We start from the raw sequence: 27,216 nt of genomic DNA on the forward strand, positions 1-27,216 counted from the left end.
TTAATACAACATGGAGACATTTTACCACCATTGGCCATTTTACCACCATTGGCCATTTTATACTTTACAGTTCAGAGATAAATATTGCTATTTTAACTTCACTACATTAGATAAGAGCTTCTGGTTTTTCGAGTTAGGATTTGAAATACAAAAAATATGATCAGATTATAAATATGATCCATAGTTTGATTAAACTACCAAAAGCATGGGATGTATTGTGAATTGATTAATTAAGGTTCCACCTTTTACAGTTTTATTGCTACTTTGAGATAAATTATTTGAATACTTCAAACACACATTCAATCAGGCTGTACAAATACCTACCAAAATAATCCAAAAATTATAATGTGCTGTGACAAAAAAAGGTTGTTGTCCATGAATTAGTGTCAATATACCTTCTTTACAGAAATACAGTTCATTTAAACATAATATTATAACCAAAGAACAAATATTGGAAAATAATTATTGCAGCTTTATTGACATTTTTTTTAAAGACGCTACAACATTCTGAGGTGATCTTAAGTGATACAAACTGTTAACCCTGGATGTGATAATAAATAGTATGCTTGTTGTTTATGTGTAGTATATAGCTTTGCGCACTACATTCCACAATTCCTAAGCCGCTTAACTGAAGCTAATCACATGTTTTTGACAGATTGGATATTTAGAAAGGAAACAGGATATACTGTGCCTGATATTTAAGTCAGAAGAGGTAGAAACCTACTGTGTTTCATCCTAAAATGATTGCTTTGAAGATACTAATATACTCCTAACCTACATCACAATAGTTGCCTTTAAACAGGGAGGAACATTTTAAATATCAGAACAAAGTGAAGTATAAAAACAAGTGAGTTACATTCACAGTAAGTTGCTGTTTTCAAGCCTATCCTCGGATCAGTCTCGATGAACAAAGGAAACTAAGTGCACCGTTATATGACATTTGGGTCAGTTATCAAGACAGGTGCAAGGACAAAGTCTCAAGAGGGAGCAATGCATCTCGAGTTTGCAATCAGTGCCAAATGAGTCAGTAGTAGTGTACAGTGTTTGTTAGGTGAAGACCCTCAGACAGTTTCCTTCAGACATTTTACTTCTGATTTGTTGTCTGCAGCCTCCTGGGAGGGGGACTGTGCTGTTTTGCTGGGTGATGCTGGTGAGGAGGGCTGTGGTGTTTCTGTTCTATCACTGATGCCCTCCTCAGCCTCCTCCTCCCTCTGCTGCACCGACGAGAGGTACTGCTCCAGCAGGCTGCAGTCCGCGCTGTCCACACCACCGCTACAAACAGAGCTCAGTGCTCGCACCGTCTTCAGAGAGTCTGCTGTCCCGCTGCTCAGGAAGCTGTCCTCCTGCGCTGCCAGCTGATCACTCGTTGACTGGAAGCCGGAGTCTGGGAACGAGGCCCCTGTGCTGGGTGGGATGGCCGTGCTGGATGCAACAGGCGGGACACACAGTCCAGGAGCTGAGATGTGAGCGGGGGTGACGGCCTGACTGATGCTGGACAGCTGCTGCTCCACAGACTGCTTCCACTGCTGCATGGACTGGAGCTAAAGGGGAAACACAGGGACAGTGTTAAACTAACTAAAACTGTACTAAGTTCAATCATTTATTTGAAACTTGATAAAACTACATTAAATCATTAACATAGCCGTTCAAGACAGACCGGTACCAAAATTAAAAATGACTTTAAACCACTGACTTGTTTCCACAGGAACTTGACGGCTTCCTCCTGAACCAGCCTTTGTAACCGCTCTTCTTCATACTGCTGCTGCACCCTGCAAACAAATATCATTGTTACCTAGCCTTCAAGAAGTGAATATGTATTTAAATATAAACACAATCATGGGCAGTACTTGTTAAACCATCCCTTGCCATAAGATAATAACAATGATGGTCAGTCGCTTACCCATCTAACTTTCCAGACAGGGAGACGATGTGGTCTTGCATCCTGCGCAGGCGGATTTCATTACGCACCTCCCTGGCTATGGGGTGATAACAGCGAGTGTGCTGTCCCCTCCACCATGACTGGATTTTAACTGCTGCTTCCGTCACATTTGATTTATCGGCACAAATACCGACTTCTTCCTGCTCTGTGTTTTCTTTTGTCTCTGTTCTACCAAAGTCAAAGGATGTTTCCAGATTGTTTTGTGGTGTGCTTACTCTGACCCCCAGTGATTCACCTGTAGTGGCTGCACCAGATATAAGTTCCCCTTCAAGAGCGCTCTCTTGCACATCCACTGGGGGGGCCTGATGTGTCTTGTTTGTGTTTTGCTTTTTGGGCTGTGCTGGCCACTTTGGAGCAAGGGAGTCCAGTTCAAATGTCTGTGTCTCGTCCTCGCTGTCAGAGTGTGTTGTTTGTGGCTCCACATCAGATGTGAATGGGAGAAAGGTGGACTCAGAGGAAAGCATGCTGCTGTTGAGTTTCTCCTCATCTGTCTGCACATCCTCTAAGTAGATATGCTCCTCTTTGGGCCTTGGGCTGCGAACTACAGGCAATGATTGGTGGGAAGAATCACAGCTCATCCAGGTGTTAAACTGCACCACTGGCTCTGTTCAAAAGAAGACGTACCATCCGTTAAAAACTCATGCAGAAAGCTTTACATCACAATTATTTGTAAACAGGAACGATGAAAAAAAAATAAGCATGATGTCCAATGCATCAAACCCATGGACGGACAAATACCGCATTTCCATTGCATGATTTGACATGGGTCTATTTTTTAGTTGTCCATTTGCAAAAGTTGTAGATAGCACCTGGTGCTTTTTTAAGTACAACCACTGTGCACTCTCACTAGCACCTCACTCCTACAAAAACCAGCCGTTTTCAAATAGCCACGCCCACGCTACCTTCAAAAACAGATTTTGCTGGTTAAAGGATTAATGTCAGTTTCATGTGGCGTTGCTATGACAATCAGCTGAGAATCATGTCTACACTAAGGGTGTTCTCTCCAGGGAGTAAATTCTAGTCCTAAAACGCTGTAAAAACACTGCGACATAAGCCCTCTCACCTGTCTCCAAGACTGATGGCGCAGCAGCTGGTTCCGGTGCATCGATCTGTTTCAACTCTCTGGCTCCCCCCTGTGGGACGGGATGTGAAGGACTGTGCCTCTCCACGTCTAGCTGAGTTGGACGAGGAAGGCTAGAGCAGCCTCCTCGGGTCTCCTCCATCAGCTGCCTTTGGTGAAACCTGAGAGCCAGAGGAAATGTTAAAGCAAACATGAGGTCATTGTAAGTAAATAGGTTCTATTAACTATGATGTATGGCAGGGTTTTTGTGACCATAAAGTAAGGATTTTCTTCTCCGTGCAGTTTTTGTAGCTTTATGTCGTGAAGCAGTAATGCCCTTTATAGTTTTATACCTCTGCTTACTGAGGATCTTCTCCAGTTTGGCGTCTTCTGCCGTCTCCAGTGCCGGTGATGATGTCAGAGGGCAAACAGTGGCCAGGTATTGAACCAGCTGAACATGCTGACCTGGTCGATATGAACGTCCTTTTCCCTGACTGTAGAGCCACTCTGCTTTGAGACTGTAATCATGACATGTATACACCATAAGTAAGAGATTCAAATGTCAGTATACAGTACCCTTGTGTTCATCTTGTCTTCATCAGGCATATTGTAACAACAAAGGATTGTACACACCCTTCTTTCTGTGACACCACATAGCCATCCAGGACCTTCAGGCTCAGACACCAACTCATAACATATGGCCGATAATCAAAACCCGGCAATGATGGGGTTGCCATGACACAAGGGTTGCTCATAATGGAAAGCTGCTCCAGTTCATGGAGAGGTGCAAGGTACGATGCCTATGGGAAAATCAAAGAAAAGTCGGTGAGGGATAATTCGCTTCTGCATCATTTAAAAGGAGATTAGTGCTGAACATGTAAGGGAACAATTACTTCATTAAGATCCCTTATCTCATTTTCTGCCAGCGAAAGAATGGATAATTGGGCAGGTAGATGAACAGGCACAGTCCGTAGTGTTGTAATGCTGTTTCCATGGAGTAACAGTGTCTGCAAAATGGACAGGAAATGTATCAAAGAATACATTTTTTTTCAGAAAAGAATAGCACTGATCTGTGATTTAGTTGGTTTAATGCTCACTGTTGAACTCAGTGACCCCAGCGCTCACCTTTAATGCCACCAGTTTAGTCATATCACCAATGGTGGATATGTTATTGTCAGACAGATCCAGATGTTGAAGAGAAACACAGTTGTTGAGTTGCTCAATGACCTGTGTAAAAGGGTGTACAGTCAGTTAAAATATTTAATAACCCATAAGCTGAAACTAATTGTTCGATCTATGAAATGACATTATTGTGAATACATTAGATGCAGTATCTATCAGTCGGTCTCACTCACCTTAATATTGTTCCCTGACAGGTTTAGCCATTTAAGGTTTGGCATGTCTCTTAGCCCCTCGATATATCCAATACTGTTATTTGGAAGATTGAGGACTGTCAACTCTGTTAGCCGAGACACACCCATCATTCTCACCAGGCGATTACTGGCTACAGATAGCTAAAGGGGAAAATACAAATATGTTACAAAAGGCATTCAATAAAAAACATTTACTTAGATTTATCCACCGAGTCATCAGTAAGTTCACTTTAAGCTTGTAAATGAAGATAGTAAAACCAAGCAAAGGGTTTAAAAGTGTAATTACCTGCTGAAGGCCAGGGCTCCTTTCCAGATAGTCCAGTTTCATTATTTGGTTACGGTCCAGGATGAGAGTGTGAGTCTTCTCGGAGCAGATTAAATCAGGATCCAGCTTTTGCATTCCGCGTGCTGAAAGATCCACCACAGGTCCTTGTAGGAGCAAATAAAGTGGAGATTAGACAGACTGAGACACCACAACAACTTTTATTTCCTAATCCCCTTTGGCTACAAAACACACAACATTAAATTCAGATTAGACTCCACTTTCCTTCTTCAGAGTGCAGGTACTTGAGCATCCAAATACTGTGGAGATGCATGTTAGCTAAGATAACTCGAGTTTAGTTTCTATTTTATGTTGTTGTTAATTCATGTGCAATGCCTTGTTTACAAGCTAACAAAACAGCTTCCCAAATTGGGAGCAACAAAGTAAATCTCATCAAATCTAATATACAGTATGTACAGTAAACAATTGCAGCAGTTACAGCAGGTAGTTCAAGTAAAAGTATAAACTATATAGTGCCGAATGTAATTACGAGAAATACAAACAGTAGAAATTATAGAATGACAAGTATGGCAAAGATAATAAGTCATTATTTCGTCTTTCACTATTTAGCTAACGTTACCTAGACAACTTGCAGAACATTAGCACAACACAGTGAGTTAGCCTGATATTTATTCTTTGTTAATCTTTCATACAAGACTATATGTAAGCCTGTCAATAGAGGATTGACACATGCTGTTTTGATCAGCATCATCAGATGCAACGTTAGTAACGTTAGCTTACTGCAGTGCAGGAATCTGTGGAGATACATGCTAGCTAAGCTAACGTTCGGTTGCTAATAATAAACCTTCTCACAAGGGCTAGCGTTACACAAACAAATAACCATCGCTTTTTGTCTGACGAAACCAATAACATAGCCACTAACCAGCATTTGTGTCGATTTGTAAATCTGATACCCCCATCCTGTCGCATCAGGCAACACCTAATGTTATGTAAAAACTATACCAGCTACTACAGTCTGGTGTGAAAGACAAGAGGCGCCTGTCGCTTGTCAAACGGTTCAAACCAAGGAGGTTAGGGGAATTGTAGTCCAGACAAGACACATCGCTCGTTTGGAGTGTGGTCTCTGTCGCTTGAGAAGACTACACAAATCGTAATTTCCTACCGCCAACAAGGTAGTATCGAACACAGAAAAAATAATAGCTATTATGACCAAAAACGCCCACGAATTGACGGTGGATATTTAATTGAATGTACATTTAATATTTTTCTAAAATAATTAATTTTGTATTGTTTTATCAAACGAGAAATCTCAACCGCTTGCTAGGCAACCCTCAGATTGTGACGTAAACCCTGCTTAAACCTTGTGATGATTAGCTAACGTGTTCATTTTATTTATTTTTAAAGTAGAAAGCAAAACATTATCAACATGCGTATATCATGTATTAATTATGAACGACACGTCAACTGACTAAAACAAATATTTACCGTTTATTAGTTCATAAATACCAATTCTCCTTCTTACCAATTCCGTTTCCGCCGCCGTCATCTTTCTTTCCGGTTTTGTGCCCTCTCGTAGCCATCATGAAGTGAGTGTACAGAATAATATCAAATGCCATCTCAACGCTTAAATAAACGTTATAACGCTTTTATATACATTAACCCGTACGGTGTACCCTTTTCTTTTAGTGATGCCTTGTATTTCTTGTTTTCAGGGTCGAGTTGTGCAGTTTCAGCGGGTATAAAATATATCCCGGCCATGGCCGCCGATACGCCAGGATAGATGGAAAGGTACGTTAACCATTCAACACGAAACCGGTTTCCAGCTGCCTTGCCATAGATACGGTGTGAAGTAAAATTCGTCGCATTTGAACTTTTATTTTTGCTGTCTTTGTCGCCCAATATTAGAGTTTATAACCTAGCAACACTGCCTGGAGTATAGTAGGCCCAGTCGGCTACATTGAGTGCTATGAAACATGCTAGCTTTAGCTGCTAGCGTTAACTGATGGCGCTACAGCATAGTAACATAACAATGTACTAATTCTGTTAATGTGCCGCTTTTTTGTCGGTCTGAGGCGGCTGTGTTGTTGTTGTGTTCATTCAGAACAGTTGTAGAGCTTGGAAATGTTGATAACATAAGTGACATAACTGTCACTACTTGCATGTTGTATGCAACACAGGGATTTTTTATTTGGCTTTACAAAACCATATTGATTGATCTGATGATCAGTCTCATTTACTCGTCACTTTGGCTGAGGGTGAACGGTGTGCACGGTGTCGATCTGTGTCATGTGCTGTTGCCTGACTGCGTTTTGCAGGCTGGGCAGCAGTGCTCACTCCACACCTGCAGCCATAGAGCAACAGGAGGTCATAGTACTGGTCCTTGACGTCTTAAATGACATTTCTCCATTGGCCAGCCTCCAAATTCTCCTACACGCTACATCATTCTCAACTCAGACTGTATTATGTGCCGTCTGATTCAATGACACATTGGGTCTCTACAACGTTCTTAGAAATATGTTAAATGCTGCTACTTTGAAATATCGTGAATTCCAACCTTTAAAATTCTAGTCTAAACATGCAAGGGTTGGTAACTTTCTCATTGCCTTGAGGATTTGAAGCAACTCCTAACTACCTTAGCCATCCAACCTGTCACTATGGTATCGGTATGTTAAGAAAATTGCAGCACTATGTACTATACACCCAGGAAATTATTAAAGCATCTTTCATACAAGAAATACACTTCTTAGTGCTTTACAAAAAGGAAATGGCATGCACAGGATGCTTCACATGAATATAATATACAATTTACCTTTAAACTGTATGAGAATGCCAACGTTATGTAATATTTATGATCAGAAATCCTTTTTGTCCCACAGTGGGGAATTCTTATACATACATCATTGCTATAAATGAGTTGATGTGCTCTCAAAGCAGCCCCCCACTAACATAACTGGCATGTGTGCTACTTTCTATCAACAATCCTTTTACAATGTCAAATGTTGTAGATGTTAACGTTTGATCTGTGATTAGTGCTTTGAAATGATGATCCATGTCTGAAATCTCACTCCATTGCCCATTCTAAAGTAAACCTGTGAGTGTCTATAGCAATTTGTAAACTGGTGGTCTAAAAATGTTACTTTTGTTCCTGTTCTCGTTAGGTGTTTCAGTTTCTGAATGGCAAATGTGAGTCTGCGTTCCTGGCCAAGAGGAATCCCAGACAGATTAACTGGACTGTGCTGTACAGACGCAAGCACAAGAAGGGCCAGTCTGTAAGTAACAGGCTTCACTGTTTTCAGCACCGTGGTGGTGGGATTTAAAGCTCTAATGCTGCACTGTTGGATGAACAAGTTATAGTCTGGTGCAGATATTTGGCTGGTTACTTATTCTTTTATCAGTTGCAAAAGGCACTACTTACATGTTGTGTGCAACACATAGGGATTTTAATTTGGCTTTACAAAACCATATTGATTGATCGGTTTCATTTACTCGTCACTTTGGCTGAGGGTGAACGGTGTGCATGGTGTCGATCTGTGTCATGTGCTGTTGCCTGACTGCGTTTTGCAGGCTGGGCAGCAGTGCTCACTCCACACCCGCAGCCATAGAGCAACAGGAGGTCATAGTACTGGTCCTTGACGTCTTAAATGACATTTCTCCATTGGCCAGCCTCCAAATTCTCCTACATGCTACATCATTCTCAACTCAGACTGTATTATGTGCCGTCTGATTCAATGACACATTGGGTCTCTACAACTTGCTTAGAAATATATTGAATGTTGCTATTTTGAAAAATAGTGAATTCCAACCTTTAAAAGTAAAGTCTAGACATGCAAGTGTTGGTAACTTTCTGCAAAGAGGTAGACTGCAGTTTGTGATCAGAAAGTGTCGTGGTTCAGTTCACGGCTTTTACCTCCATCGGGTAGCAGGTTTACTGATTCAACGCAGCATGTTTTATGCAAACTACTCGTTATGTAGGATCCTGTTCAGGTGGTTCAGTGAACAGAAGGTGGGCATGTTGGTAATGTTGGTTTTTGTCATGTGTTAACAGGAAGAGATCGCAAAGAAGCGTACCCGTCGTGCAGTGAAGTTCCAGAGGGCCATCACTGGGGCCTCCCTGGCCGAGATCATGGCTAAGAGGAACCAGAAGCCAGAGGTCCGCAAGGCCCAGAGGGAGCAGGCCATCAGGTGAGGACACAAACATGCTTTTATCTAAGATTAGTCCAGTTTCTTGGTTGCTCTTGAATCAGGCTGAATAACTTAAACATGAAGGGGTCATCACTTTAGCAGGACAGACATCACAAAGTTATAATTGTGGAATTTGAGTCAACTTTTGTCGGCCATCTCGTGGTAATCTGCCCCTGCTAGCCCTGCAAACAGCTGTCATTTTGCAACCTTTTAAAGGACATCTAAGAACCTCACATTATATCAATTCTGAAGAGGTCAGTTAAACTGTAGGTTGTAGCATTTAAATTGATTAATGTCATCAATCTTTCAAGTGGACGAGGAAAAAAAAGAATTGCTCTTAGAATGTGTTTTTATTTTTTAAGAAACAATATTGGCTCTTTGTTTTGATGGTTATTTCTGCAGCATTACTTAAAGCACATTTGTTTTAGCTTGAAACGCTCTTCTGGAATCGCTTATCAATGAAGTACAATGGTGTCTAGGAAATTACCATCAAAACCTGTCAACAAAAACATCTCTGCCTTATTTTGGAACTATTGACACAACTTGTTTGTTTTCGACAATGCGTTGTTGTTATTGCTGTGATTGGATCTCTAGTTGGATCTATTTTCAGCAATCTTGTCCAATATTAAGATTACATGATGACAGAAGATGGTATGCAAATATTCTCCTTGTTCAGTTTGGCTGATTGTTTCTCTTGTTTCTATCAGGGCTGCCAAGGAGGTCAAGAAGGCAAAGGCAGCAACAAAGAAGCCTGCTGCCGCCAGTGCAAAGGTAAGATCTGAAGCCGTACAGATAGAGCTGTTTTTAGTTGTATCCCTTCATCAATATATGTTGGATGCTATATTGTTTCAAAGTTATGAATCACATAGTTAAGATATTGTTAGGCTGCTCCCTAGTATTCCCTTGATTATTGAGCAACCTTATGTTTTATGAGCATTTGTAACTATTTTCTGTATTTCTTTCTGTAGTCGGCTGCCAAGACTGCACAGAAGCCCAAGGTCGCCAAGACGATGAAGATCAACGCACCCCGTGTCGGTGGAAAACGCTAAACCCGTTTCATTTGCGTTGTGAATAAAACATTTTTGTTTAACCAACATATTTGTGATTTTTCTTTTATCAAAAATCCTGGCTATACCTATGAGAAAATTGTGAAATTAAAAGTTGTAATGTTAAACACCAAAGTATGAACGGGACAGATCTCAGAACAGAATTTTCCTTTCTTGCTAAATGTAGTCTTGGGGAAGAAAATCATGACATGTATAGGGACAAAGGCGTTATGAGGTCATCAAGCTCCACCGAACCATAATCTGCCTATTTTAATCTAATGATCCCTCTGCTGTATGCCGGTATCAAACCACTGAATTCAACTGATGCTTAAGAGTCCCCAAGCTACTACAATTTACAGTGATGCAAATTAGTCGCTTTTCGGCGCCTCCCGCTTTTTTAACGCTGCTTTGGGTGACTTGTGTAATTCGTGGAGAACCGAAGAGTTTTCGTTTTGGGGGGGGGGGGGGGGGGGTCCGTCCGTTAGTCCGTCCGACTGACGGACAACTTCTCACTTCAAAAAAGAAGAAGAAATCTAGATCGCAAAATAATTAAACAAGCGAGTGCCTGTTTTTCCTGGCCAAGGACAGGTTCCTTGAACACAACACGAGCGTAACGTGTCTTCACTTGGCTATGTCTCGTCTGAAAGGAGTGTAGACTAGACGTGCTTACGGAGAGCACCGGAAAGCCGCTCCAGCTCTTCAAATATTGCAGTACCCATAAGGAGCTGTACACATGCTGCAGTGTTTGCGTGGCTGTGTCTTTAGTTGTAAGCACAGTGGCGATCTGTTGTTATTAGCATCTGGTTAGCTAGCTATGCTAACGAATTTAAAGAGCTTTTCTACAACCAGGTGGAAGAGAGCTCTCTCCTGAGAGGCTCAAATAACCTCAGCTCAGTGAGGTTAAGGCACACCTTGATATGATCATTATACTTATTAATGAGACATTAGAGACTAAATGAAAAACAGGTATAAAATACTATATGACAGTAACAAAAAAGTTGTTAAAAATAAGTGATTTGTAAAATATCCAAAAAGAAAATCTGCTTACAGTTCTGTTTCAAATGGGTGTTGAGAGATGTATCCATAGATCTCCTCATGTTGCTCTGAAAGTGCACCAGATTGATGCTTTTAACTTCAATATTTAAAAAAAAAAAGCTTCCCGGGGGAGCATGCCCCCAGACCCCCCTAGAGGAGGTTAGGTCCCCCCCACTTAAATCATGTTCACATGGATACTAAATACATTTGCACACATCTTGTGTCCATATCTTTCAGTTTTGGTGGTCATGCCACACCGTGCACATGCATGCATGCGCGAGTCATAGTAAGATATCTGGATCAAGAGGTTGCTTTTTCTTTGCACAGCATGAAAGAAAGGCCAAATTAATTGGCTGTGATTTTATTTTTTTTAAGCAGAGGTTGAGTTCAATAATTTGTACGGCCCTCGGAGGATGTTGTAAAAATTGAAAGGAAAAAGGTTCCCCACCCCTGCTGTAAATAATAATAAAAACCCTTGATTTATAACTTAACATCTCTGTCTCCTATTGATCTGAGTATATTATAAAGAATAGCCAGTTAATTGAAGCATCATAGCACAGGCCTTTGTCAGATGGTATATTACGCGGTTTTTTTCCTGCTTCGAATAGTTATCTCTTTTTTCACCATACCTGTGTTTGCATCACTGAATTTAAATATACTGTAACTGGGAAGACCAGCAAATTCTTAAGGCAATAAGATTGTCATTGTGCAAAGGTTTAGAAGTATGCGGTACCTTAGCTGCTGGGAATAATCTACATTGTGCAACTGTAGTGCTGACAGTGAGCAGCAGAGGGCGACAACGTTTCATATTATCTGACGTTAGCTGTAAACTGCTCTGAAAGCACTGGGGCTGTAATAAAGGTTAATGGTTTACACTAGAAATAACCACATAGCTCGAGACGCACATCTGTTTAAAGCCTTTCGCCTGAACAGTTGACTTTAAATTACACCAGTGGTGATGTATATTTTTAGGGCTTCAAATGTTTAGATCAAAATCTGTTTTGGGGCACATCTACAAAATGCATGTTTTTGTTTGGTTTTAACATTTTAAGTCTACCAAAAAGATAAGTGACATTTAAGATTTGCCTAGACTTTTAACAAAACATAGTTTATGGAGGTTTTCTATCAATTATATGTAAGTGGGTTTGAGAGGGGGTAACATTCCAGAAAAACTTCACAAGCACCTTGCAACTGATTTATTTTGTGCTAGTCCCTGTTTTTTGAAATTATTTAAAAATGATATACTATAGAATATTTTTGTTTGACAACACATTTTAAAACTACTTAAATGATCCACTTGCCTTCAGAAACTGCAATAGCCCTTAGTTTTTCTTTTAAAGACAAACATGAATCATGAAAGTAAGCAGATTTATCAATAATTAAAAGAATCAGCTGCATCTACTGAAGACATGTTTGACTACTTGTATTTAACTAATCCTGTAAATTAAACTAACTTCCATGTGCTAGGTTGACCTTTGAATCAACTAATCTTTAAAGCTCTCCCCACTTTGGCTTACGTCACCTAATATGTACGAGATGTGAATACGGCAGGTGTTAAAGAGGCTTTATTAGGAGGACATAGTATGACCGACCGTCAAAGTGCCATTTGTTCAAACAGTCAGCAGACACAGACATATTTTAAAGTGATGACACCAGTTATTGCTCAAATATTCAGGGGATTAAAATTTATAATTTTAACTATAGTAGAAACGTGTCAAATAAAACACTATAGTTACAAAATATATATATAACACCTTGTTCTGATAAAGAGCCGATAGCATTTCAGTGGTGCTAGCCGACTCTGTAACAATCAATAAAAAGTTGCACAGGTTAAATATGTGGCATTGGTTCAAGCAGTCCTGATAAATAATCAGAAAAAATAACAGCAATCTCTCTATACAGCTAGAGATATTTGTTTTCATCAAGTGATTAATAAATAATGATTTGCTCACACAGATTAAAAGCCATTAAAATGGAAGGAATCATTACATGGTAATCAAAATTGACCTAATAATCACAATCTAATTATAAATAGGTAAATGGAGAGGTTACTGTGATGAATCCTTAATTTCATTTGGAGAACACATCCCTTTAAACTACGTTCAACACAAACCCGAAGAGTTCAAATTTTTTGGGAAATGATTGCATGAGGTACTGATTGCTACTCGTAAAAAAAATGGTGTTAAAAATGCAAAAACTTCCCAAGTGGTGCACGAGACATAAAGCATGAACTTAAATTCAAGAATGTACAATCATAAGTTGTTTAACAAGTGGGTAACTTGTGCGTTAATGACCACATTTCTTGAGTGTGTGTTGACTACAGTTAAAAAAAAAATGTCTGTCTTGTTTGTTTTTTTAAAAACCTGAGGAAATGTGAAACTTGAGGGAAAGTGCACATTTCCAACAGGGACAGGCGTAATGTGGTATAAGGAGGGTTATGGCAGGGTGTTGACACGGGACGACGAGGAGATGATGGAGGGGAGTGAAGTCTCCGCTTCAGTCCCCTGAAGGAAGCGCAGCGTGGAATCAGGATGAAGCTCTCAGGACTCCGGAGCCTCGAGGGCCTTTTGCGCCTTTTCCTCCTCTGCCTTCTTATCCTCTGCCTTCTTATCCTGGTGGAACCTATGAGGAAACAAATGATCAAGTAGAAGTTGTGAGAAATTAAAGTGTGTTTTGTTTGTTAACCAGCTAAAAACTAAGCGAGAGAACCGTTGAAAATCGTTTCTCTCAGCATTCTGTTTCCATAGCAACTCACGGTGCCTGCCTAACCTTACCGTTTGACTAAAATAAATTAGATCAAATATGTTGTAGTGCACTGTCACAACCTAGCAAAGCAAAATAATATTTTTTTCCGATTATGTTGTTTTCGTAATTGTGGCAGGCCAAAATCGTATTTGCGATTAAAATACGATTAAATGCACAGCCCTAGTTAGTTTATAGGTTTCTGTGCATGTTCCTCTAGAGGGAGTTTCTCTCTGCCTGAGGCACCTCCATTGGACTCCTTTGTTTACTTTAGTAAAATAGTGAAATCACTATGCAACACTTGCGCTTCTATGGGCTAGCGCTCAAACACATTATAGGCTAAGGGGCGGGACGTCTCTAAGCGGTTGACCAATCACAACAGAGCCGGCCAGCTAACCAATCAGAGCTGACTGGGCTCTGGTTTCAGACAGAGGGTGAAAAGAGGTGCTGCAGCACAGGCAGTATGAGGAAAATAAAGAGCTTGTTGAACATTAAAGCTTTAGACATGTCCCAGGAGAGGCACTACATACAAATATGAACCTGAAAATGTGCATATTTCCTCTTTAGTTTTTTATTAATATTATAGTATTTATTTTATATTCAATGTTTTATCTTTAGCTTGTTCTCCAGGACTTTTAATTTGGTTTGAGGTAATGATTTCATAACCAGCATTCAACATGATTTCTACTCTTTATGGAAAATGTTTCTTCTCATTTCCCCTCAGGAGTTCAGTTAGTTGTTGACATAGAAACAAAGCACACATGACAGCTAGCGTGTGTTATACCTTCACTACTGAATCAGCTGCAGTGCACCGAAACATTAACTTGTGGCCATGTTTTATAATCAGCAATAGGCAAGGAATGAATTGACCACTAGTGCTACTGTGCGCTTATCACGTATCGATCATTAGATTGGTATTACCCGAGATAAGGCCCCTTTAAGTTAAGCACAACAACACAAACCTCCAGATCCGGTAGAGCTGGGAGGATCCTGCGGCGCCGAGGAAGAAGTTGACACAAAACAGGTTCCAGTTCTTCGGGGTGATCACCAGCGAGTATCTGGACCAGATCAGGCCTGGTGGAGGGACAGGGGAGTGAAGGTTATGCACACCACTGATGGAAACAGCCTGTGTGTTGGCAAAGCAGTGACAGATAAGAGTTGTTTGAAGAGACATATTGCAACAGCAGAAGCATCAGAGAACCTTTAGCACACATTGATCACATTCTCTGAACACTGAACTGATCATTTTGATAAATAAAATGGATGTATTGTTACCTGTGGCTGTCAGCACTCCAGACTGGGAGAGACTAAGTTTGTCTGCTGGCCGACTCATATCAGCCAGACCAGCTCCAACCAGACCCTGCAGAGGAAAGAGAACATGTTGTTTGTATTCACTGTATGTAAACATATCATTTGTATTTGATAAGACTATATATTACACAATGATGGCGTGTTTGGTGCTTGACCCCAATTGAGTTGGGATATAAATAGCTGCACAGGAGAGCAGAAACACACATGTCTGCAGTACAAACGTATGATGATTTTCTTCTGAACGGTTTACTTTATAAGATCATCTTCAGGCCCCTGAAAGTATTCAAGTACCAAAACATAACGCATGGTTTGAACTTTGAACTGATATAACCTGTGATTAATGCACTTACCCATTTAAACACTGGAGCCCAGAAAAACACTGTCTTTGGACCTGAAATACAAACAAAGCAAGATGGAAACGTGACATTTGGGCCACAGTGGATGTTGAATTATTTGGTGGGATTTCACAGATAAACTTTCTCCTGGAGTTTGGGGTCAGGCCAGAGTGTCAGATACACGATGGCATTGTTTTTGGAACAACTTGAACTAGGTCTCTATATTTTGCTTTACAACAATAAGCAATTCCAAACAAACCTGATATTCAACACGGCAATAAACTTAAGGACAGCAACATATTGCAATAAAACAACATATCATATCATCAGGTGGATACCATACCAGGAAATATGAATAAACAATATGAAATATGGAAGGTCATGTATAAGCGTTGATGTACAAATAATATAGTAAGAGTTAAGGGACACTTCCCCCCTAGTGTAGCTAATCCTCCTACCAGGTTTCCAAACTTGTGATATCACTACTTATAATATTAGTTTTTTGTAAACTAACCATCTGTGTGGGACTCGCATAAACTTAATTAACTTATGAAAGGTCAAATTCACAGGAGCATAAAGAGCTGCAGGTCTGGACTCTGCCATGATCTGCCCTCATATTCATGCTGCAGGCTAAACACAAAGTTGGACGTCTTTTGCCTGTAAATCATCAGGGGGGGGGTGGGGGGGTGGTTTGGTCTCCTTCATACCTGCTCTGAAAACTGTCGTCCTTGACAACGAGTTCTGCAGCAGCCTTACAGACACAACAGAGATCAGTCTGACCCTGTGACGCACAGACTGATTTCTTAATCTCTGTAGTTAAGGTCAGGTTTTAACAGATCTGAATGTGTGTGCAAGTGCAACACGCTGAATGTGTTATATATTCCTATACAAACATAATGAAGTCTAATGCAACAAATCCCACTTCCATGAAGGTTATAGTGTTTAGCTCAGGCCGATATAGAGCAGAGTGACTGTTTGTGGTGATGTTAAGTGTTTTGCATTATACTGAGAGGGGTTTTTACAATAATAAGTTTGACCTAGTTGACAAGCTTCAAGGATTATTACAGGGTTTCTGTATTATAACTTTTTTAACTGTTCCTTCAATGTGCAATGTTATATAAGGAAACTAACACACATTCATTATGCTGAATCATGATTAGATGTAGAACAATAAGTGTATTAAGCCAGGGATTTATTTGGTAAACATTTTTACAATACAAAGAAATCTAATCAAGCAATAATCATTTAATTCAGCTTTTTAAAATGTGAATATTAGCTGCTTTCTCTCTGGTAGTTCATGTGTTATAGTGCTCTGGACCGAAGAAAGCAAACAGAAAGCCTGTACACAGATTGATACTATATCATTTTATAATATGCTATAAACTGTGTGACTTTACACACCACTGTGTTTCCTTGTATTTTGTACATTTTATTTTGTTTTTGTATTCAAATCGCTTTTGTATCGTTTAGTCTATTTTAGTTTTGTGTACCAGGGGCAGGGTTAGGTTTAGGTTAGGTTATTGATTTGCTTGATCTATGAATGCATACTCTGCTGCTGCGAAACCATTTGTTCCCTCTAGGGCTCAATAAAGGCTCTAATGTTATCTTAATAATTGGAAGCTGCAGCCCAGTCATAGTTAATGATATCTTTAGTATGAACATAAGATAAGATTCAACTGTTTAATAATTACTTCATCATCATGAGACGAGACTATAAACAGTCATTGTCAATGTTTTGGGTCATCTACTTTAGTTATTCTGATGACAATAACATGCAAGTGGCTAAAATGTAACTAGATTTTTGTATATTTTTTTAACATTTAAAATGGTTTATTTCTTCCTGTTTTTGGTGGCTCACTACAATCAACCATACCGTTTAAATAAAGATAACTAAAAACAACGTTTAGATTAAATAAGAAAAACTCAAATATGGGGTTAAATTAAGAAATGTAGCCTCTTGAACACGGAACTGACCTAGTTATATTTTAAATGTACAAAAGTAGAAACACTGTTATCATAACGTTTAAAATAAGTGATATTTGTACACTGCATCTGTTGTTTGGCACAATAAATAATCCTAAAAAACCTTCCAACATGTATTAGCACCCTTACATAAGATCCAGTATACTTGGGTTGTGGTACCTCAGAAATACACAACTTAATACCACAATAAACTTCATACTTTTCCTGTCATAAACCCAGCTGTTGTTCACAGACTGAGCTGCTCTCCCATCAAAACAATGACCTCAATACAGTCTAACATCAAGTACAAGCAGAGCTGATGTTTGATGAAGGATTATGGAGATGCGTACATTCAAACACAGACCCAGTCCTCTAACCAAACAGCCGGATAATAAACTCTACCTTACCTGCTGGGTGGTTGTACAGGGGTCTCAGTTTTGCGGGCAGTTTGTGCTCGATCTTGTCCAAAATCCGGTGATAGGAGGCTCTCAGTGCAGCCATGACTGTATTGGGAAACTGACAGAAGCTAGCTCGCTAAAGAGGTGAGGAAGCTAAGAATCTTTCTTTAAAAAGCCACAGACTTTTTAAAATAAAAGTGTTCCTTTGCTTACTTGGAGGATGGTGTCCAGTAAATTGATAGCAGGAAGCTTGAAGGATATGAATGGATGACGCTATCCTACTTTCGACCTTCCCTAGGAAACACTGTGAGCATGTTAGCGCCGCTAGCTTCTGTCTGACCGACGAGGTGACTTTCTGCACGATGCAACCTACCAACCTCGCGAGGGGCGGGGCTACATGTTTCCTCTGTCCTCATTGGTCGGTCCGTTCAGAATCCCGGTATGGTTGGTTTAGAAAGAATTGCTACTTTTCCTGCACGGCGTAGCTCGACTGGGTGGATATGAATCAACGCATTAACAAGTAATTAAGTAGACAAATAAAATAGTGTAGTCGGTTCAGGTTTGCAAAAGCCCTCAACAACACATAACATTAATTCTCAAAGTTATAGTCACAGACCCCACTGCCATGAATCGTTTTTTATTAATAATATTGTTTACAATTTCTTTTTTACTTTAACATTTCTAGAATATCATATTTGTTATCCAACAAAACACTTACCCTAGAATTTTAAATAGTCTATTAGATGTTTTCCTTATATATTTATCTTGTTCTTTAAAATATCAACATAAGATTTGAATGATGATCCAGGGTTTTCCTTGCAAAAGTTTGTGTTGTTATATTATGATATGCAGATAAGTTATTGTATTGCTTAACTTTGAAGTATGATTTCATTGAGGCTGTAAAACCTGTAATAAAGTACGATTTCAGCGGGTTCTGTGGTTATAACCTGATATTCTGGCCCTCTTACAACGCACAACAGCCCCAACAGGTTAATCCAGTCCTTTCTTCAGAGGACTAGTCTACAAAGAGGAAAAGTCTAAAAACCAGCTGTATACCAAACAATCCGTTTAATTGTATTTACACTTTAAATAAAAAGGCACTTACAACTGTTCACTTTGCTGTATAACCACCAAGTAGCCAACTGTTATACCCTGCATGACTGTGCCCCACTGGTTTATTTAATTTACTTATTTTTAAATACAGAATGTGAGACGCCAGAGATAATAATTATATTTTATTTTAAATACTATGTGCAAGCATTTTTTGTTATCTAATAGTGTGTTATATTTATTTTTTAATCTCTATCTATAATGCTGTTACAATGTAAATTAAGGAATTCTGATTCTGATTCTAAAAGGCTACGAGCCTAGAAAGCTGCAGCTGATTCAGAACGCTGCTGCTCGAGTCCTCACCAACACTAAGAAAGTGGATCACATCACTCCTGTTCTGAAGTCTTTACACTGGCTTCCTGTGTGTCAAAGAATATATTTCAAAATACTGCTGCTGGTTTATAAAGCACTGAATGGTTTAGGCCCAAAATACATTTCTGACCTCCTGCTAAATTATGAACCATCCAGATCTCTCAGGTCTTCAGGGACGGGTCAGCTTTCTGTCCCCAGAGTCAGAACTAAACATGGTAAAGCAGTTATTCAGTTCTTATGCTCCAAATATCTGGAACAAACTCCCAGAAACCTCCAGGTCCGCTGCAACTTTGACTACTTTTCAATCCAGGCTGAAGACTTTTCTTTTTGTCGCTGCTTTTAATTGAACTATTCATATATCAGACTGCACTGTAACTTTTATCCATGTATTTTTTCTTTTAATGTTTATTTTATTAACTTTTATTTTTAATGACTGATTTTAAATGCCATTTTCTTAATTTCTTTCATTTTTTGTAAAGCACTTTGAATTGCCTTATGTTGAAAAGTGCTATATAAATAAACTTGCCTTGCCTTGCCTTACAAAGATGGTATTAAATTAAAGGGTCTGTCAGGGTCATGTCATCTGTCCGCCTTTTTCCACCTCAAAAACATTGCCCGTCTCCGCCCATCACTCTCCTCCTCTGCTGCTGAAACCCTGATTCATGCATTCATCACATCACGACTCGACTCCTGCAATAGCATCCTCTCTATGGCATACCATCCAACCTCCTCAATAAACTCCAACATATCCAGAACTCTGCTGCCCGCCTCCTCACCCTCACCCACACCCGCTCCCGAGACCACATCACTCCCGTCCTCCAGAACCTCCACTGGCTCCCCGACCGTCAAATAATCAACTTCAAAGTCCTCTTCATTACTCACAAAGCCCTCAACAATCAGCCCCCCCCCCTTACCTCACAGACCTGCTGCACCACCACACCCCTTCCTCCTGCTGCCTCCGCTCATCACTGCCAACCTCCTATCCATCCCCACCCGCACCAATCACCGGACCTGGGGGGACAGAGCCTTCTCCGTCGCTGCCGTCTCCCTCTGGAACTCACTCCCACATCAGAGGTATCAGAGACTGCACTGACCTCACCACCTTAAAAAAACTCTTGTATTATTTGACTTAACTTTAACTATATATTTATTTGTTGTTCCTTTCTTTTCTTTTCTCTTCACTATATCTGTAAAGCGTCTTTGAGCACCTGTAAAAGTGCTAACAAATTAAATATATTATTATTATTATAGTCATAATACAATTTATAAAAACTAGCAGTTTAACAAATATAAATACAGATAGTGTAAACAAAAGTGAAGTGATGCTTTCATCAATAAAGAACTAAAACATAGTTTTTGCATTTTGCTTTGCATAACATTTCCTTCCTCTTACTATGTTAATGTGTGCAATACACCTTTGTGTCAATACACCTGATTAGGTCTTCTGTACTTTTACTTAAGGCTGACATTTTGACCCAGGACTTTTTACTTCTTGGTATTTTTAGACTGTCCTATCCTATTAATGCTTTTCAATAATAAGGCTAATGATTTGTGTTATTTTTTCTTCAACAATGCTTCATGCTTTAACACTTTCTGAGCTTTTCCTGATTACACTCCGCCCTCGTCAGCTTTCCTGCTCTCTAAAACGAGCGCTCCCACTCTCTCGGTCAAACCCCGCAGTTTATCGCGATGTTTGGACACAGCTGACCGCTGCCTGCTAGAAGAAATCAAACCACCAGGCTAGGCTAGCAGGACAGACAGTTAGCGGCGCAGAGAGCAGCGGGCAGCGGATGTAAACTCAGGGGGGACCGCGGAGACAACAAAACGGCCGGGGCTAAACCTCCAGTGATGCGGACGTTGAGTGTCGTCTCACCGCAAGCTAACGTTAGCTTTTTCCCGACACACAGGGACTGATCTCTGTGGCAAAGACGACAGATAACAAGGCGACATCAACAGGAACGGGTTAGCTTAGTTTCAATGTTATTGTTAATTAAACCCCACATATTATGGTCACGATGTCCTACTCTGGAAACCTGGTTTGGGATGTAAATAAACGTTTAATTGGATACAACGAGCCCAACATCATCAGGAGCAACTATTTAGGTAAGAAACAAAAACACTTTGATGCTAACGTAGAAGAGACGACAAGAAAAACATGTGTTTATTTTTAACATTGTGTGATGCAGGTATAGCTCCACTAAATCACACGCACTGACAGCTAGACCCAACATGACTATGGTTATATTTAATAACATAAAAGCTGCTAAGTTACTGCTTCTGCAAAGTGTAAACACAGCAGGACATTTAATTGATCCATGTTGAAGCGGAGATGTGCGAGTCTACAGCTAAAGCACTGGAAAGACGGGGGTATATATTCTCTACAATCCTCAATGGTCCTTAGGTAATATGTATAACATCCCATTTCTCTTCTCTATATTCTATTGTTCTGCACTGTAGCGTTGACGCATTTTCCATAGCTGGTGTACAGCAAAGTCCATCTGCAACGACGTATCGATTAATTGATTGACAGATAATTAATGGCGAAGTATTTTTAAACAAATAACACTATATTTTAATGATATAACATTATGTTCAAATCCCTTTTAAATAATGTCATGCGTTCCTCTGTTGTTTGTTTAGCATTACAAGCTGAATATACCTGTGTATTCACACCTGGGTGTTTACATGTTCACCTTTTTTTTCTGTCATTTTATGGATGATTAGTCGAGAAAATAATCGGTCGATTAATCGAAAATGAAAATACTCAGTAGTTGCAGCCTACATGTAGTCTGAATGCGATCTAATGTCAAGGTTGTAGTGAAAGGACTAGAAATATAGGATTACATTTTATATGTAATCCTTTGTCATCTCTCTTTTTATGAGCTACAGCAAAACGTGTTTAAAAAAAGATCCCTTTATTCAGATAGTCCATTGTTTTGCACAATAGAACGGATGCATTTCCATGGATGATGAACTAATCAATAATGACTTATTAATAAGTTGGTTGACAGAAACATTATCATCCATTATTTTGATTCTTTAATTCTTATTTATGTAACTCATTATTGTAATTTGTATACATTTATTCCTTTTTCTTATTATATTAAACTACATTTCTCTGGGTTTTGGACTGACAAAATAATATTTGAAGGCATCACTTTGGACTTGCTTGCTTTAAAATGTTTGTTTCTGACATTTTGAGTTGGATATGATCGAATCGGCACGCAACATATATGTACCCTTAAAGCGGATACGTGATAGTCTGAAGCAGTAGAGACATAGGATTACACATTATGCTCTAATCCTTAATAGTGCAGCTTTTCATAAAGTATTAGCTACATCAAAATGATATTATCTCCTCATTCAGACACTCCATTGTTTTGCACATTAATGCAGTTTTATTCTTTTTAATTTATGAGAAATTGCTCTCAGGCTTTTGTAAATATTTATTACATTACATTACATGTCACTTGTTAGACGCTTTTATTCAAAGCGACTTACATACATTCAGTACAGTGGGCAATCCCCACAGGAGGAATTTGGGGCGAAGTGTCTCAGGGACACAACGACATGCTGACTGCAGTGGGGCTCGAACTTGCTATCCCCTGATTCGAAGTTCAGTGCACTATCCGCTGAGCCACAGACTCCCATATTCACTTCTCAAGTCTGAAGCATTGTCTTCTTTTTTGGTGGGAAAATTGATGTTGAGTAATTGATGATAACATTTTTTTGTCGATTATTTTCATTGCTGTTATAATTGAATGACAATGAAAGCAGACACAAGAATATTCGAAGCAAGTAAAGTAATATGGAGTAAAGATAATGTAATATTATACAGAATATCAGGCCACTATATCAAAACACCACTGACTGTTTACCTGTTTATTAAAATAGAATATTTCCACATTGAATAGACGACGGCGGTTGCGTCTCTTGACAAGCGTAGCAGATCAACTATAAATAGTACTGGCTCGACTCCACACCTATTTATTAAAAAAATATTGATATATCTTGTTACGACACTGCGGTGTTTATAAGTGTCTCAAGTGGGCCTGTCACAGTAATTACATTATCGACTTATCGTACAATATATGGACACAACCTCGATCGTCATTCTGACCTCCTTCCTGCGTTGCATTGATTATATAAATCCCCAACACTTTAGTTACCAAGTTTCCTCTCCCATTATCGTGCTATTGCACAGACCTGCTACATCTCGGTAAACAGAGCCCTACACTCCATGTTATTTATTTTGTTCAGTTGTGTAGTTTTATTAATATGTTATTTTCTTCATATTTAGGAATGACTATTTTACAATTATAATGTCTGAATATTTTTAAGAATTATAAATTATTAGCTTTTTGAAAAAGTGTACTTGCATTATTCTGTTACTATTAAATCAGTGGAATAAAATGGTCTTCAAGGGACCCTCTTATACTTTGTGGGGTTTTCCCTTTTCCTGCAGTGTTTTCTTTAGGTTTTTGTGCATATAAATGGACTTCTGTAACCAAGTGACATCACTATGTAAAGTTCGCGCACCAATCACAACAGAGCCAGCCAGCTAACCAATCAGAGCAGACTGGGCTCTGGTTTCAGACAGAGGGTGAAAAGAGGTGCTGCAGCACAGGCAGTATGAGAAGAATAAAGAGCTTTTTGAACATTAAAGCATGAAGACATGTCACAGTAGAGGAATAAATATGAACCCAAATATTCATTCATGTTTTGAACTTAAAGGAAAAACGATTAAACTCAATAGTCTGAGTTTACTTACAGTGCTAGGCCTCATTAGTGAGATTTTTCGGATGTCTGTCTGTCTGTCTGTGAGAGAACAACCTGAGAATACAACATGACCACGGTGTACACGGAGGACAGATCCACTGGCACGCGAGACGGAGAGGTTTATTGTCTGCATTGTGGCATGTCAAAGACTCGGCACCTGACAGGGGTTGACCGGAGATTTATAAGCCTGTAGAGGTGGGGCAGGTGCCGCTGAGGTTTAGTCAGGGCTGCATATAGCTTGAAGGAGATATGGTTCGAGCTGTTATTGTGTTATGGGTAGAGGAAAGTTGCTGTGATGTATGGTGTGGAGCTCTTGTAGGGTATATTTAGCTTCCTGTAGGGGGGCTGGGGGCAGCGAATAGAGGTGTACATCGAATTCCAGGGACACTTCTGGGAGGTTATAGGAAATCGTCCATAGCTTGCTCTGATCTTAAAGGAATATTAAGAAGTTTAGAAGTGGGGATGTATGAAGTACTTGTCCATAGTTAGTGTATTACTGACAGTGTATTGGGGTCTGTTCACCCCCAGTTTGGAAAACACAAAGACTTTGGGCATGGAGTCGAAGCAATGTACAGCGATGGGTCTAAGGCAGCGGCATCATCTATTTAACCACCAAGAAAAACACCCTCCTAACTTATCTGTCCATGCTCTTGTCAAAGCCAACAGACTTCATTGAGAAAGACATAAATGATGACCTTGCAGAACACACAAGCTGTTGGTTTCACCGCTGCCATGATCTATTAGTTTGTTTGATTTTGTATCCTGTTGTTGTCTTTTAACGGTCGGTTTGACTTTACAAAAGTAACACAATAACTCTGACTAACTAACCGGTCGACGCAGCAACTTCAATATTCTGCAGATCAAAATGACTGTCTTTGTCAGGGGAGTCTAGTGGCTTTAAAGACAGCAAAGATACTAGCTTCAGCTCCCCCGGAAAGGTCTGTTTGAAATATGTTTCCCGGCGCCCCCCGTCCACAGAACTACACCGCACAGCTTTTGTTCTTATTCTCATGTCTGATGCTTTAAACTGTGGGCGTGCCAGCCACCATTTACTCTCTATTCCCATGTCTAACAGGCCAAACACCAACTATGTTTCGTTACTTTAAAGGTACAATTAGTGCTGAAAAAACATGTCATCGTGTCCATTAGCTCTTGTTCAAATGAATGCTGCAGTTTCTCCTTTACAGAAATGCCTCCACACAAATGCAGGCTTGTCTAATTCCTTCAGCCATAATGAAACCTGTCGGTGCAAGTCAAAGCTCCCGACCGGATATTCAGCTGCTGTCGCATGTTTTAAAAATGGGAAAACAACGTTCCCCACTTTGTATGAAGGTAGCTATTATATGTGCACGGCGTCTCAGGCCTTGCTGTTTTCCTTACATAACATTTACAATTAACACTTGAAATAATGAATGCACGCAAACTCATATTTCTGTACCTCTTTATTTGAGGTACAATGAAACTGTTCTATTTTCAAAATGCACCAAACACTGACAGAGAGGCAGATCCTTTGATGATGAATCAATATGAGACACAACTAATGTCGGTCACAACAGCCACTTTAAAATGCTACTTACAAATAGTTACTTTATTTAAATCAATTCATCTTTTTGTCATCCACAAGTAGTTTTCATTTTTAGCCGCTAAGAGCCGCTCCTCCATGTTCCCATTGTGCATTGCATTGTGGGAGAATAGTGTCAACAGCCCACTCAAATATGAAGTTTTATTTATTTCAGTACACTGAACTATGTCTCTTTTTATAACGACAAACAATGACACAAAACCTGTAGAGTTATTGCATAACGTAGATTTTGTACACGACTCGTGGAACTTTAATACGCAAAGGGTGAAAATGAAAGGAAAGACGTCAAAGAAATATGACTCGACACACGGTACATCGTCTCGTCATGAAGCTGCTTTTTAGAAACGAAAGGTGTACATGGTTTTCCTGCTGCTAACTCCAAGCAGATCTGACTTTCTTTAATGTGTATTTTATATTCTCCTAATTCTCCTAAGAGCCTAAACTCATGTACGAGTCATTTCTTTGCTTTTGACATTTTAGAGTTTGTTTCAACTTTGGAGCCGCTTGCTTTGTGCAGAACACATGAACTCGTCCCCCTATCTGTTCAACAAGAGCAGGAGGGCTTCCCCTGCATGAGGAACATATCACATGATGCTACTGAAACCCCAAATGTTTAATGTGATATTTTATACCAGTCCTCAGAGTTGGTATTGCGCCTAACTAAAGTGAAGTAAAGTTCAAAGATGCATGGGTATGTTCCAGGGGCGCAGGACGTGAGGTTTCTGAAATGGGGGACGACGAAACTGAGAGAAATTATTTTCATGATATTTACTTACAATTTGTTTTACAATCTTAACCGTAAGCTCAAATATGAACTGTTTCAAGATCAAATAATAATAATAATAATAATGGGTTTCATTTATAAAGCACTTCATATTTGATTTCAAATCCCAAAGTGCTACAAGCAGTGAGCATGAACAGTATAAATAAACATTACACAGCAAATAAAATAAAATGTAAGTATGTATGAACTAGGGATGGGAACGATTAATCGAATATTCAAATGTTCAAAATTATTCAGGTATGAGTTATGAATATTTTTATTGTAATTGTTTTTATTTAAAACATTTTTGGGAGGGGTGCCTTAGTTGATAACATATTATCAAATGGAATAATTCAATGTATACGACAGTGCCATAGCTAAATGTGTTAGGTCTAAAGGTGTGTGTTGCTCCGCTCACCGGTCCCTCACAGCAGGCAGAGCTGCAGGTGCTGATCTCTCTCTCTCTCGCGTCCGGTTATACTTCACTCGCGTTTATGTCCAAATCCATCAGATCTAGCTCTAGCTAATGATATGGCTGCTGCCTGTCCCTACACGCAGATCACGCAGACTCAAACCTCACCTTATACCCAAATTCCAGCTGAGAGGGTCTTCTCTACAGCTGGCCTGATTGTGAATGCCTCAGCACCCGCCTCTCTCCCCTGAGTAGACATGCTCATATTCTTAAAGAAGAATGAGTATTGAATAGCTGCATTCTGTGCATAGGCCCTGTTACAGGTTGTTGATCTCTGTTGTAATAGGGTTACGTTACCCTAACCCGTTATGTTGTTCGTGTATGATCTCTCTTTCATTTCAAAACCAAGTTATGTTTTAAGCATGAAAGCTGTAGGCCTATAGCTGTCAACTGTTCAAACTGTGATCACCAGTTCAATACATTTGACTAATACGATTTTTTTTCTTCTATACTTATTTGAACATGTATGTATTTTTATTTATTTTTGTAAAAAATGTTCCCACTTATTTTCTTTCTTTTAGGATATGTACAT

The 27,216-nt window shown here is 39.5% G+C and overlaps 4 protein-coding genes across 4 annotated transcripts in view; 2 read left to right on the forward strand and 2 right to left on the reverse strand.

The window, feature by feature from the left end:
• Positions 1–451: 451 nt before the first annotated feature.
• cep97 (centrosomal protein 97) lies at positions 452–6,010 on the reverse strand. The gene is made up of 11 exons (XM_079663284.1): positions 5,578–6,010; positions 4,659–4,801; positions 4,355–4,513; positions 4,125–4,226; positions 3,893–4,006; positions 3,633–3,799; positions 3,353–3,517; positions 3,003–3,181; positions 1,901–2,543; positions 1,694–1,769; positions 452–1,541 (listed from the first exon to the last, which is right to left on the reverse strand). Exons 1-11 carry the CDS (start codon positions 5,612–5,614, stop codon positions 1,062–1,064), a joined length of 2,265 nt encoding a protein of 754 aa, XP_079519410.1. The 5' UTR covers positions 5,615–6,010; the 3' UTR covers positions 452–1,061.
• Positions 6,011–6,163: 153 nt separating this feature from the next.
• rpl24 (ribosomal protein L24) lies at positions 6,164–9,931 on the forward strand. The gene is made up of 6 exons (XM_079663285.1): positions 6,164–6,241; positions 6,368–6,443; positions 7,814–7,924; positions 8,701–8,837; positions 9,545–9,608; positions 9,806–9,931. Exons 1-6 carry the CDS (start codon positions 6,237–6,239, stop codon positions 9,884–9,886), a joined length of 474 nt encoding a protein of 157 aa, XP_079519411.1. The 5' UTR covers positions 6,164–6,236; the 3' UTR covers positions 9,887–9,931.
• A 2,537-nt stretch (positions 9,932–12,468) lies between these two features.
• mpc2b (mitochondrial pyruvate carrier 2b) lies at positions 12,469–18,033 on the reverse strand. Its single transcript, XM_079667376.1, has 5 exons — positions 17,676–18,033; positions 15,322–15,362; positions 14,936–15,020; positions 14,623–14,734; positions 12,469–13,540 (listed from the first exon to the last, which is right to left on the reverse strand). Exons 1-5 carry the CDS (start codon positions 17,767–17,769, stop codon positions 13,459–13,461), a joined length of 414 nt encoding a protein of 137 aa, XP_079523502.1. The 5' UTR covers positions 17,770–18,033; the 3' UTR covers positions 12,469–13,458.
• A 2,767-nt stretch (positions 18,034–20,800) lies between these two features.
• Positions 20,801–27,216, forward strand: part of dcaf6 (ddb1 and cul4 associated factor 6) — a gene marked incomplete at its 3' end in the record, with an annotated part of 32,597 nt that continues 26,181 nt past the window's right edge. The window contains exon 1 of the mRNA XM_079665790.1: positions 20,801–21,191. Within this exon, the coding sequence (XP_079521916.1) occupies positions 21,095–21,191 (97 nt within the window). The 5' untranslated portion in view covers positions 20,801–21,094. The remainder of the gene's footprint in view (positions 21,192–27,216) is intronic.

The sequence above is a fragment of the Notothenia rossii genome (assembly GCF_949606895.1).
Source record: "Notothenia rossii genome assembly, chromosome: 2".
Classification (NCBI taxonomy): Eukaryota; Metazoa; Chordata; class Actinopteri; order Perciformes; family Nototheniidae; genus Notothenia; species Notothenia rossii.

Bases quoted from the DNA above. Each gene is read 5' to 3' on its own strand.
- cep97 (XM_079663284.1), bottom strand. From the start codon at position 5,614: ATGGGGGTATCAGATTTACAAATCGACACAAATGCTG. The intron at 4,802-5,577 runs GTTAGTGGCTAT...TGCTCCTACAAG, and splicing joins ACAAATCGACACAAATGCTG to GACCTGTGGTGGATCTTTCA. The intron at 1,542-1,693 runs GTCAGTGGTTTA...TTTCCCCTTTAG, and splicing joins TCAAGTTCCTGTGGAAACAA to CTCCAGTCCATGCAGCAGTG.
- rpl24 (XM_079663285.1), top strand. The intron at 6,444-7,813 runs GTACGTTAACCA...TGTTCTCGTTAG, and splicing joins ACGCCAGGATAGATGGAAAG to GTGTTTCAGTTTCTGAATGG. The intron at 7,925-8,700 runs GTAAGTAACAGG...ATGTGTTAACAG, and splicing joins AGCACAAGAAGGGCCAGTCT to GAAGAGATCGCAAAGAAGCG.
- mpc2b (XM_079667376.1), bottom strand. From the start codon at position 17,769: ATGGCTGCACTGAGAGCCTCCTATCACCGGATTTTGGACAAGATCGAG. The intron at 15,363-17,675 runs GTAAGGTAGAGT...TTTGTATTTCAG, and splicing joins CCTGTACAACCACCCAGCAG to GTCCAAAGACAGTGTTTTTC. The intron at 13,541-14,622 runs GTTTGTGTTGTT...GTTTCCTCATAG, and splicing joins CAGCTCTACCGGATCTGGAG to GTTCCACCAGGATAAGAAGG.